Source organism: Eschscholzia californica, unplaced genomic scaffold (genome assembly GCF_041429995.1).
Source record: "Eschscholzia californica isolate CP2 unplaced genomic scaffold, dmEscCali1.0.p SCAF_3, whole genome shotgun sequence".
Taxonomy (NCBI): Eukaryota; Viridiplantae; Streptophyta; class Magnoliopsida; order Ranunculales; family Papaveraceae; genus Eschscholzia; species Eschscholzia californica.
Window position 1 is genome coordinate 55,645,141 of NW_028238420.1, and position 13,016 is coordinate 55,658,156.

At 35.6% G+C, this 13,016-nt stretch overlaps 3 protein-coding genes across 3 annotated transcripts; 1 reads left to right on the forward strand and 2 right to left on the reverse strand.

Annotated features, from left to right (window-relative positions):
* Positions 1-398: 398 nt before the first annotated feature.
* Positions 399-1,917, reverse strand: LOC147552092 (uncharacterized). Its single transcript, XM_086672158.1, has 2 exons — positions 1,409-1,917; positions 399-887 (listed from the first exon to the last, which is right to left on the reverse strand). Exons 1-2 carry the CDS (start codon positions 1,728-1,730, stop codon positions 559-561), a joined length of 651 nt encoding a protein of 216 aa, XP_086528284.1. The 5' UTR covers positions 1,731-1,917; the 3' UTR covers positions 399-558.
* An 800-nt stretch (positions 1,918-2,717) lies between these two features.
* LOC147552093 (uncharacterized) lies at positions 2,718-4,777 on the reverse strand. Its single transcript, XM_086672159.1, has 2 exons — positions 4,338-4,777; positions 2,718-3,103 (listed from the first exon to the last, which is right to left on the reverse strand). The coding sequence occupies exons 1-2, from the start codon at positions 4,657-4,659 to the stop codon at positions 2,871-2,873; spliced, it is 555 nt and encodes a 184-aa protein (XP_086528285.1). The 5' UTR covers positions 4,660-4,777; the 3' UTR covers positions 2,718-2,870.
* A 4,347-nt stretch (positions 4,778-9,124) lies between these two features.
* LOC147552094 (uncharacterized) lies at positions 9,125-10,759 on the forward strand. The gene is made up of 2 exons (XM_086672082.1): positions 9,125-10,083; positions 10,180-10,759. The coding sequence occupies exons 1-2, from the start codon at positions 9,369-9,371 to the stop codon at positions 10,551-10,553; spliced, it is 1,089 nt and encodes a 362-aa protein (XP_086528208.1). The 5' UTR covers positions 9,125-9,368; the 3' UTR covers positions 10,554-10,759.
* The last annotated feature ends 2,257 nt before the right edge of the window (positions 10,760-13,016 follow it).

Here is a 13,016-nt window from a genome sequence, read left to right on the forward strand (position 1 = left end):
ACCGACTGTTGCCAACAACTCATCAATGATCAAGACAAGTTTTTTTTTTTCGGATGACTAAGAAAGAAAAGAATCAGGGAGAGAAACCTTTTGGAAACAAAAAATATAAAGAGAAATAAGATATCCATTGTTTGACTAATGACTTCATGGTCATGGGGCTCAAATTTGAATAACAATGATGATAGGGGGACTCTCTGGGCATACTCCCAGGTGTACTCCTCCTCACAGTTACAAGATTATTTTGGTTTTTTTCACAGTTTTTGGCAGAATTGATTGGTTTTTTCGCAGTTTTTCTCACAACTGAGTGGCGCCCCTTTCTCTTTGTGTTCCGGATTAGAAAATTCTAGTTGTTTCAAATTTTACAATGGTGTATACTGATAGTTTTGAAATACACAAACTTAACCAAACCTACCCAAACTCCTTATACATATTCAAACGGTACATAATTTAATTGCATATGTAAGACACCTCCCAAGTTTCAAGCATCACAATGTAGTAGTAATTTTGCAAAATACAAACAGACAATGCATCCTCCCATTCACAACTTTCATTGGTTATTTATGACTTGTGGAACTGTCCTGTTACAGGAAGAGGAACTACTTGATCATCCATGAAATCTGTAACTTTCAGACCCTTCATCATGAAAACACTTATGACATTCTCCGGCTTTTCTTCATCTGTCAATGGCGTACTTGTTAGTTTGTTAGGAGACTCAGTTTCCTTAAAGCTTTTGAGATCTGCACGAATCCGCTCATTCTCATCTCTCAACACTTTCAGCTGTTCCATAACTTGTTCATACCTCCTATTGTCGGAAAAAGACTGAGTAGCTTCCGTACTAGGTGGGTTATTTAGTAATGTGGATACGATGTTGAATGCTTGCGCTCCACCTAGAAATGCAGGGACAGGAGAAGATATTGCTTAATTTTTTCATGGAACAATAATCTCCCTTCACAAGTCGGTATTTAACTTCAATAGATTATAAAACTGACACTAGTTATTTCATGGATATGATACCAGTGTTGGATGGTCTTGGACCTTTTTTTTCGAATTGTTCAGCGTGTGACTCGAACCTTTGACCTCTAAGATGGAAGATTATACCTCTTACCACTCTCTAACCAAGGGTTGTTGGCTGGTCTTGGACCTCTCTCACTCCAAAAGCTATCTAAAGAAGTGAAACTTATAACGGACCACCCACCCCTACCACCACTTATTTGAGATTATTCCAACATAGTAGAGGGTTAAATTCCAAAACAACTGATATATCCATGGAACAAAATTGTGCTAGAACACTGAACACCTGATTAATTGCCATAAAATTGCAGCTTAAAAAAGATATTTAATTCACTAAATTATGATGATGGTCTTAACAGTTACTAAAAGAAATAAGAAGTTAGAGAGAGATGAAGACCTGGTGGTGCGAGGGCCTTGAAGAGTTCCTTACTGGCAGGATGGGTAAGGATGGAACGAGCTTGACCGATCTTCACTTGGCTTTCAGGACCTATCTGAACATACCCCTTCAGCTTCTCGATTCCGTTATTTCCTCTGACTGTGTCATCGATCTTCTTGACGGCAGCCGATCCAATATCGTAGGAACTTCCCCAAGCGTCTGAAGCAGATGTTTTGATTCCATTAATGGCAGCTGATCCCAGATTGTAAGAACCTTCCCATGCGTTAGTAGCTGAGGGTTTCAATCCATTAACAGCTGAATCTAACACATCTTTAAATCCCATCTTCTCTCTCTCTAACTTTCTAGTATTACAGAGTGTTGCAGAAGAAAGAAGTAGGTAGAGAGTTGGAGTGAACAAGAGGGGGAGAATAACTTTTTGGAGAAAAAAATGCTCTTTACTAATTGACCCAATTAACAACCAGTTAGGCTCGTCAATCACTGTTTGTAATTCAAAAAGGCCTTGCCAACTTTGTTAACTACCATGTCTAGGAAAGATTGTTAACCCACAATGAACATTTTCTTGGGTATATATTAAATAATATCTTTGGGCTTTAGGCTATTAATTTCGCCGGACTTTATGTTGTTAGTTTCGGAGGGTTTTAGACCAGTAGTAATTCGACAGTCACATCGTTTGTAGTGACCATTGTAGTCACTATTTCAAACTATTGGTTCATGTTTATCAGGCCCAAATAGGCAAATTTTCCTGCCTTGTTTTTTTTTTTTTTTGTTGAGGGAAAATTTTCCTGCCTTGTTGACAAATTGATTGATTATTGTAACTGTTGTTGTTAGTATAGTGTTGATTATGGGAAGTTCTTCCTCACCCATAATATTGTCCCCGACCTCCATTAAACTGGGAATTCTGGTAGAAATTCTGATTTGACTTATTCTTGAATTGAGAAATTTGAGGTGCTAAGAAAACATGAGAATCTGTTGCTTTCTGTTTATTCTTACTCGTAAGTAAACTACGTAATTCATTAACTGTAACAGGAGGATTTCTTACTCTTATAGCAGTGACAAAGGATTCGAATTCAGGAGGTAATCCTCTCAGAATTGTTACACTGATCTCTTTCTTTGTTGTTGGACTTCCAACTGCTGCAAAAGCATTACCGATCTTCTTGATCGCAGCTAGATACGCAGCTAGATACTTCCATTTTGAGAGAATTTAGAGTGGTTTTGAAAGAATTCTAGAGAGAGAAAGTCGTAGTAGTAGTAGTAGTAGAAGAACTTTAGGGTTTTTCGAGGAGAAGAGTCATGGCTCTGATACCATATCAGAAGTGAAAGAATTCATTACTGAAATTAGGTATTGCAACTGTATTTATAGAGTTAGAAAAGTTAGTTACAGTGTTACACTTAACAACCATACAAGGAAATGATTCAGTGTTACTCTCTATTGATACAAAGCATTGGAGCTATACAAGTGAAGCTACAACTTACTTCTCATCTTTAATCTAATTGGATCACTTCTTAGTTTGTTTGGAGGATCTGATTCCTTAATGCTTTCGAGATCTGCACGAATCCGCTCATTCTCATCTCTCAACACTTTCAGCTGTTCCATAACTTGTTCATACCTCTTATTGTCGGAAAAAGACTGAGTAGCTGTTGTACTTGGTGGGTTATTTAGTAATGCGGATACGATGTTGAGGGCTTGCGCTCCACCTAGAAATGCAGGGACAGAAGGAGATATTGCTTAATTTTTTCATGAAAGATGAGTTAGGAGTTAACTTGAAAACCTAAATTCTCAATATAAATTTATGCCATGTTTAATGATCAAATTTGTGAGATTATAATCGCAATGGTTATGGACAAACCGATAGGATTGTGGGTTCACGGCTACAAATCCCATCCCTGCCCGTGACCATCAGGAAGAATAAATGTCTTATCTCTACTCTCTAGCTATATGTGAATTAAGTTAGACTTCAATCCAATAATTAAAGATATTAACTCAATCGTTTCAAAAAATCCAAAGCTTCATGATATATAGACATTCAAGTATTCAATGACAAAATAAACTGCACCAAATCATGGAGGAAGAGTTGAAAGAAGATCACAAAACGAAGTCAAACTACCATAAATCATGGAAGAGTTAAGAGAAGATCACGGATGAAGTCGGGCAATATTAGCTATTTACTTCACTCTTGCCTAAAGAAATACTCTTGCTAAAAGAACGTGATAGGAATTCCCAAAACAATGCTTTAGGGAATAGGGGATTCAAACATTTCTAAAGCTTATTAAAGTTAATAACCAGGTAATGGTGTTCACAAGTTACACAAAGGGGTGAAGAATGTGATGCAGAATAAACAAGATTAATATCTTCAATAGTTAAAACGTGTCGAGTGGTGTGAGCCTCCTCTCTCACCCCAAAAGCTAGCTCAAGCAGTGAGGATACCCCCTTAGACCCATAAACTAATGTCATGCCCCTAACACAACTCATGCGTGATTAACCCAATAATCTCCCTTCTGAAGTAGGAATTTAACTTCCATATATTATTGGATCGAGACTTGTTATTTTTTGGGATCTCATACCAGTGTTGCGTGGTCTTGGACCTATCTCACTCCCAAAGCTATCTAAAGATGCGAGACTTATAATGGACAACACACCCCTATTCTATGAGATTATCCCATTAATCAATAGAGATACCCATGGAACAAAATGGTATTACAATTTGTGCTAGAACACCTAGTTGTCATAAAATTGCAGCTTAAAAAAGATATTTAGCACTAAATTATGCCTTTTTATCTCTAATTTGTCAAATAGATCAAAACCCATAGCTTAAATTTGCATGTATAGATTGATAAAATAAATTGTGATGGATGTCAAAATTAATTCACTAAATTGGGATGATCTTATTAACAGTAACTAAAATAAATAAGAAGTTAGAGAGATTAAGACCTGGTGGTGCTAGGACCTTGATGAGTTCCTTACTGACAGGATGGGTAAGGACGGAACGGGCTTGACCGATCTTCTCTTGGCTTTCAGGACCGATCCGAACGTACCCCTTTAGCTTCTCAACCCCGTTGTTTCCTCTGACTGTGTCATCGATCTTCTTAACGGCAGCCGATCCAATATTGCAGGAACTTCCCCAAGCGTATGTTGCAGATGTTTTGATTCCATTAATGGCAGCTGATCCAAGATTGCAAGAACCTTCCCATGCGTTAGTAGCTGAGGGTTTCAATCCATTAACAGCTGAATCTAACACATCTTTAAATCCCATCTTCTCTCTCTCTAACTTTCTAGTACTACAGAGTGTTGCAGAAGAAGTAGGTAGAGAGTTGCACACTTGCACAGAACAAGAGAAGGAGAAGAATTTTTTGAAGAAAAGGCTCTATTACAAGTGCTGGGAGCCCCACCCTTTTGGGCTCTCATTTGGGAATCCGGGCTGAGGGGATCCACTCTATTTTACTTTTTGTTTTATGTTTTTAATTTAATTTTTTTTTTTAAAATTATTTGTTTTAAATTAATTTTCTTAAAATATTTTATTGATTGAAAAACCAATTCTGCACACGTACATCACACATGTACTAGTTCTATAAACTAACTATTATGACTAACTGTTATGACTAAGAACGAGCAAACCAAGAAAAGTAATAGTGGAAGTTAGCAATAACACAAACACATGAGATTTACATGATTCAGCTAATGAGACTTATTCCACGACAAACACCCCCCCTCCCCCACCCCCAACCACAAAATGTAGCTGTTCGGGCGCTTATAACAATTCTGTAAAATCGTATATAATATTTCTTGCCCCTTATTATTACAAGGGTATATCTCATGTCCGCCGACACAGACGGTTCTATCAAATGTGTTGCACGAAGTGCGTGCATGTGAAAAATAAATTTAACTTAAATCACTAAGTTAATCATTAAAAGGGAATGATATAATCTCAATTGTTTGAGATAAGTTTGAGAGGTGTAATCTTAATTATTGAAGGAACTTTGAAAAAAAGTTTGAAAAGATCTCAACCATTAGAAACAAGTTTAGGAGGTGTAATTTTCGTCATCGAAGATGGAGGTATACTCTGAACAAGTTACCTTCCGCCCTTATTGTATAGATTATGGTACTAATGGATGATAGGAAGAACCGGAGTAGTTGACTAACCTCATTATTGAGGGAAGGTCTATAGGCACCAACAAAGTAAGCCTATAAATCATCTTCTGGGCAGTACTATTTAGTGTAGTGGTGGGTCACTCACACCGAAACTCAGAAGTTCTATTTGGTTTTCATTGGAAGTAAAATCCATGAACGGTAGATCTTAGGATAATTTAATAGGGCGTCTGACCCCCTCCGGTGTGTGGGAAAAGAAAGTGGGCTAACTCTTTTATTTTTGAAAATTGACTACGATGTACGATAGTCATTACAATGCGTTGATACATCAAAGATGTGATAAACACGATACTGCCAAATTTCAACAAAAACAAGCCTAAAGTCCAACTAAACTATGACCTAAAAGCCCAACTACATTACTTATATCCTAATAATCCCAAATCTAATAACCCAAAAATTCCACCTCCTCTGGAGATCGAACTCGGGTCCTTCAGGGATTTTTGGAGTATATGTCAAAACTTTAAACCACTTGGACAACCAAAGAAGTGGGCTAACTAATAAGTTAACAAGGCTGATCTCTGGAATTTTCATAGAACTTCCCTAAACTTGAAATCTTTGTATTGACTATTCTTATATTCTTGAAAAATGTTTTCAGCAATAGTGACATTCTTGTTATAGTATGATTGAAAATGCTCTCTGTAATAAAGAAAAACTTATCCAGTTTTTAAGTTGAAGTATTTGGCGTCACAAGATCTCTTATTAATATATGAGGTGAGATGAGAAAGTTAACTAGTCCTACGTGGTGGATATTTGGCATTCATCCATGCATTTGACTTGGAACTTTGATTTTTAGGAAATAGATGAACTGATAACAAACTTTTGACTTTCTGTCATCAGTTACATTATCCTTCTTCTTACCTCAAGTCGTCACCTCTTTTTCCTCCTCGGATTTTGACCTCTTTCTTTCTCTGACCTCTTTCTTTCTCTCTCATGTCAACTCACTATTGGGTGGTATTAATTTGACTGTGTAGACACTTGGATGAGGTAAATCAAAACAGTTGGTTATGCAGTTAGTAAGAGATTATTTTAAAATTCTGGTATTTTTAAATTATTTTGTTAGGATGGAGAAGTCAAAGAGAGAGTTGATACCAATACATGCATGTTCAAGATATGGGCTGATCAACCACCTCTATTTAAAAAAATCCTTCTCCTTTGAGGTAGTAATATTATTGAATTTCATGCCGACTAATTTGCTTCCTTTTTTCCTTGTTTCTCGGAAAATGCACTTGCTTCTGCCTCTTTGATGGGCAGAATTTATCTAAATTTTATAATCTTATGGAAATAATATAATATAAATATTAAACTAATTTATTTTATTTTGACAAAGACGAAAATACTTCATTAATTTGTCCCACTAAATAACGAGATAAAATGTGTTGGGGGAATTATGGAAAGAATCTGAGAAACCCAAGAGGTTGCATGAAAGAGCAAAGGATGCTCAGTTAGGTTGGGGAGTAGGATTCCCAGAAACCAATGACTAAATATGTCGAATTTTGTATTAATATAGCTTATAAATTAGATGGAGTTGCCAAAATATATCAGTTGTTGTGCTAGTAAGTAGTAATGGCTTTAACCATTATCGTACTAACATCCTTCCATGATAATTTAGTTGAAACATTATCGAATAGCCAGATCGACTCTAAGATTTCACTTGACGAGTAAAAGTGAAGTTATTCTACTTCTAGCATAAGTTCTTTTGTTTCAATAAAGTAAGAAAAAAATTATCAAAAGTTTGACAAGATAGTTATTAACTTTAAAAAACTGGATTAAGGTGAGTCAATCTAATCGAGTATTATTGGAACAGATATTTCATGTACTACTCGATATTGGACCATTATCACCCGGGTTAAACAATATGATTACCCGAGCAATGTCCTCCGACTACTTCCCCCATAAAATACCCATTTGATGTGGCGCACATTTCTGTAACGGGTATCGGGTACGCAGTCCATCTTGGACAGACCCAAGCGGGTGTCGGACCTTTGGGCCGTTTTCCCACCCTTATCTACCACGGGTAAGGAGATGGTCGAGGTCATCAATAAACTAGGAAAAGAAATCCAGCAGGTTCCCCATAGAAAGGCAAATCATCATCACTTGGATGAAGAGGGATAAAGCAGAAACGTGTAGATGGGTGTTTGACTCAGGTGGGACCATATAAAAAATATGAGACCCTTATAATTTCAGCTTTTCAATTGGCTCCTACTTTATAAAATGGTGGGACAGTGGTACCGTAATATTCACTTTTCACTATTGAAAAAAAACGACTAGAAAAAGTTTGAAGCGTGGTCGGCTGATGGGGTGGACCCTCACCCACCACCACTAGCAACCAGTGGCTGCCACAGACACGTACTAGGGCGCCACAGTCGTAGGTTGTATTAACTTATCCCTCATTTAACGGTACATTATATGACCGTTGAAAAAGTATTTAAATATTTGAAATTTTCTAACAACTCTTCCCACCCGCCACACACTTACTCACACCATGCATATATTCTCTATTGAAGTTCTAGAGCTCAATTGATTAGTTGTTTGAAGATTCTTTAACTTTTATTTAAAAATTTCTTTTTTCTATTTAAAATTTCTTGTTTGATATCCAAATTTGGCTTATGAATGAGGTTGTCCCCAATAATTTTAGATATGGGTTGTTTCCCCATTACAATTAGGAAACTTGTGTTTCTTTAGTAATAGTAGGTTAGTCAGGTAGAACTTCAGAAAAACTTACTTGATCATTAAACTTGTCAACTAAGCTCGTGTAACTGGATAGAATCTTATTAGGGGTGAAATACAATAATATTTCACTTGTGAAAGAGATACAAACGTCTCTCGTCAGTATTTACCATGTGCACGTTACACTTGTTCATTTTCGCCAAAGAGTAACCAAAGGAAGTGTCGGAGACAGGTTCATTTCACTAGTAGGACAACAAAACTTACAGAGTCTTTAGTTTAGCCTTTGGGTTAGAACCTGATCTAGACAAATCCTATTGAATTAACATTTTAGGTGCAGTCTTTATCATTCTATCCATATGTCGAATTTCTTGTGGACCATAGGCTCTATTGACGAAGAATTAACCTAACAATTATATTTCGAAACTTTTTATCAATAATGCGGTCAAACAAAATAACGTAAAGTATAATATATTTTTTGTCAAAAGGTTTACATTTTCATTTGAAGATGAAACGAGTTTTTCTCGCAAATATTTGAACATTCAAGAACGAAAACGAAAACGAAAATGATCGTCGGACCAAAGAATGAGGTTATTTTGGTGAACAACCTTAATTTTTTTTTTCGTGGATTTTGTCAAACAGTTGAATCAAAATATTTGGAGATAAATGCTATTTAACAAGAAAATAGGGACTGAACACAGTCCGAAAGCTAGTGTAGCTGTCTTCCTTTAGTCAAGACGTTTTTCTCTCCATCTGCCCAGATCAATAGGAGCCGACCACATCAACTTTCGGCCTGAAGTCGACAAGTCTCTCCGTCAAACAACGTTTGATATCTAGGGAATATGAAAAACAATGAGGTTTTTTTAGTCATTGTGAATTACACATAGGGGTAAAAAGGAATTTTGAGAGGTATGGTCTAGCTTTAAAAAGCTTGAGAAGGAATGGAGTAGTTAACCCCACACCTTCTCTTCTCCTCCTTGAAGAAGATAAGTTCGGAACAAGTTATTCCATTTCAAATCGACGAATAAAATATCATCTCAGAACTCATCCCCCAAATCTCTCTCTCTATATAGTTCATATTCTCACTTCTCTCTCTTCAACTATTGAACTTCTCACTTTCTCTCTTTGAAAACCTTTCAACACAAAAAAAAAATGGCGTCTTTCAATCGGAGCAATTCAAATAATTGGATTTTCTCTGTCAAAATCTTACTTACATCAAGTGGTGTTTTATCTATGGCGATGATCTTAAAGATATCTATACCAGTTTTATTAGAATTTATGAGGTCTGGTGTTCCTCTGTTTTGGAAATCTCTGCTTTCATGGCTTACTCCTCCATATCTTTATATAGTACTTAACTTTATCATTATCACAATCGCTGCTTCCTCTAGATTTCATCACAAGATCGAAGAACAACAATCCGAATCTCCAATTCCAGCTAAGATTGCGGCTGCTCGTTTTGAAATCTCGCCGGAATATGATTCAGTTATGTTGAATAATTCGATCCCAATTGAGGTGAAATCTCAGATTAAAGGTATGGGTAGTTATGATGTAGTTCCGATTAAGAATCCGGTTGAAGTAAAACTGGGTTTTGGAAATTATGATGAAATTGTGAAGAATCCGGTGGATAATCAGATAAAATTTCAGGATTTGGGGCCAAAATTATACGAAAACGAAGAATCTAGTGGTTATGAGAGTAAAATTACAGAAATTCCTGCTTCTAGTGAAGAAAATGACGGATTTGTCATTTCAAAATCAACATGGACTTCAATTCGACCGGATTTAATGGAGATTCCACCGTATTCACCGGAGAAACCACCGGCTTCTACTAGGTTTAATCACCGGAAACCCGTCAAAGCAAATCCTGAAGGTATTATCATGCATACTCCAATTCTCTTTCTATTTCTGTTTCTTTTTCTCTTTCTAGATTTTAAGTTTTTATTGATGTTTTGTGGTGAAATTTCAGGATCAAGGACATTAGGAGTAACAAAACCAAAAAAACATGAAACCCTAGAAAGTACATGGAAGACAATAACAGAAGGAAGAGGAATGCCATTAACAAGACATTTGAAGAAATCTGATACATGGGAAACTCATGGTCGCCATAATCATCATCCCAATCAAGAAGAACAAATGAAAAAATCAGAAACATTCAAAGAAAGACATACCAATCAATCATCACCAAGTTCAGGTAAGCTAAGGAAAGAACCATCACTGAGTCAAGATGATTTGAATCGTCGAGTTGAAGCTTTTATTAAGAAATTTAATGAAGAAATGAGATTGCAAAGACAAGAATCTTTGAATCAGTACAAGGAAATCGTTAACCCTGGAACCTATTAATCAGGAATTACTTACAAATTCTTTTTTTTATTTAGTTTTTGTGTGTTATATAATGGTTGTTTAATTTGTATTAATTTTGATGCTATTTTTTTTTTTATATATATATAGATGTATATTATGGTATTTACATATAAACCCAAGTGGATGGGCAAACCAATTTAATTATGGAGGATTGGAGTGAGTATAATTTGATATTTTTGGTGACATTTATGGAGTGGGTTAATTCTGTTTTCGCCTCTAACTTTGTGACTAAGTGATGAAAAAACAATTAACTACAGATCTAGCGAAAAGAAATCAAATTGTAATCCAAACATATTGCAAATCTACTGCAAACATCGGTCTTTTGGATCTAAAACGAACTATCATACACTTATAGGAGTCAAAACGACTGGTTACAAATTAGAGGTTAGAATAGATTAAACTCTACATTTTGCTTATTTGACTAGACAAATGCAAAAATTGTATTGAGTGTTAGCATTAGATATTTATAAGTTTGAGGAGGGCAAAGCAAACCCTCTTCAAAGTGATATAGGCTGAATCAAACTACCAAGTACTCTTTAAAAAAAATTATGTTAAATTTACTAGTTTGTGTTTGAGCCACTAGAAGTTGAGACTCCAGAGCACCTAAATTGACCAACTTTAAGTGAAATTTGGGCGAAAAAGAGAAGTAATAGGAAAGAGTTGGTTGGATCAAATTGAATATGGATTTGGTAGAAGCAATGAATTAGGTCTTCCTAATAGTGTATATGTTATCAAGAAAATGAATAATTGGGGTCCCAAATGGATGTAAGAAAGTGGAAAATGGAGCTATCTGTAGGGAGCATATTTAGCAAAAATGAAAATTAAAGTCATTGGAGGAAGTTGGAACTTAAAACTAGATTAGCTATTAAAAGCGTTTAAAGTGTTGATGGAAAACTAAATGAACCATGTTAGGCTAGAGAATAGCCGTATCACCCCACAAATGACCAAATAGAAAGCTCATGATAACTCCAAATTTGTTGCAAGGTACATCCAATTTTTAACTAAACTATATGGACATTTTCTTACACTTCTGTTTACGACTTAATAAGTTTTTTTTTTATTAGTTACGAAAAATCTGTCACCGTCGTAACTTGAGCAAAGATTGATACCCGAATTTTAATCGGTCTTTGTAATATAGAATTATGTCATTTTAGTGCGAATAATTTATCCAGAGAGTTAGGGCAGCGACAAATAAGATCCAAAACGAATTAATGAGGTAAATTTGATATAACTGTAATTAAAGTATCTAGATATATTAAAAAGTTGATTATTTTAAATACATTTAACTCTCCCATACCGTTGGAGTTCAACGAAATATATATATAATTAGAAAGAATAATTTCTCATTATGTTCCCAACGAGATCCACAATGTATATCAAAGAAAAAACATGAAAATTGATGTCCTTTTTCTTTTTTATAGTTTTTTCAACTTTGCTTGCAAATGTTATTTGCCGAAAACTTGAAAACAATATAACTTGCAAACACTACTTGTTTCAAGTTTGTACTTGACGGGTTTCTGACCGTGGATGGAAATCTAAATAAAAATAGTACTTGGGAAAAGTAACAAGTAGAAGGAAAAGATAATCAAAACTTGCATGAAGTTGTTTTGGTCTTGCTACAACATGGGCACACACAATGCATCTCAACCACTGAGTTGTTGCTCGATTTTTGTATAGTACTTGTTGAAAGCTGGTTGATGCTCGATTGTTGTATAGTATTTGTTGTAACCACAATTTATCCCCGATAAAGTTCGGGCTCGATCCACATACCTTTGTGGCCGGCTTTGTGTGGGCGCCTATAGAACTTGCAGTTATGCTGGGCATGACACCATGATATCAAGCAATTGTTGTCCTGGTATATGTTACTAATAACAGTGGCTTGATTTTCTCTTCATTTATGTTTTTCCCGAGCGAATTTCACGTGAAGAATTTTATGGAGTTTAAAAGTTAATCTCACTCATATAGTGTTATTGTGAGAATAGTCCCGCATGGGAGAAGAGGTATCAAGAAACCAAGAATATAATGTCTAGGCCTAGTTTGTGACCAGTTTCTTTTTCAGCCCTCTAGTTTTTATAGATTCAAAACTGACTCCTTTTTCTTAACCGCCAGTTAACTTTAACTGATATTTGTTTGGTTTCTATAATTACCCTTCTTCAAAAAATTATTTCTCATTGATCTTATCTCTTTTATGTGGCGTTTGAAAAGTGATCGTCTGCGACCTTCATGAGATTCTTCTTTCTCTCTCATCTCTCTCATGATTTTAAGTTTAATTGGATGTTATGAGGTTGTTGATCTAAAGTTTTTCATGTATAAACTTTATCAGCAAAATTAAGGTCAAGATCTTCGGTCTAAATATCACATATGACCTTTCCAACCATTACTCTATGATTTTCAATCTTCTTCATCTTCATACCATCACCACTATTAGCAACAAATCGAAGA

Coding starts and splice junctions, on each gene's coding strand:
- LOC147552092 (XM_086672158.1), bottom strand. CDS start 1,730: ATGGGATTTAAAGATGTGTTAGATTCAGCTGTTAATGGATTGAAACCC. Junction 888..1,408: donor CAAGGCCCTCGCACCACCAG/GTCTTCATCTCT, acceptor CTGCATTTCTAG/GTGGAGCGCAAGCATTCAAC.
- LOC147552094 (XM_086672082.1), top strand. CDS start 9,369: ATGGCGTCTTTCAATCGGAGCAATTCAAATAATTGGATTTTCTCTGTC. Junction 10,084..10,179: donor CGTCAAAGCAAATCCTGAAG/GTATTATCATGC, acceptor GTGAAATTTCAG/GATCAAGGACATTAGGAGTA.
- LOC147552093 (XM_086672159.1), bottom strand. CDS start 4,659: ATGGGATTTAAAGATGTGTTAGATTCAGCTGTTAATGGATTGAAACCC. Junction 3,104..4,337: donor CAAGGTCCTAGCACCACCAG/GTCTTAATCTCT, acceptor CTGCATTTCTAG/GTGGAGCGCAAGCCCTCAAC.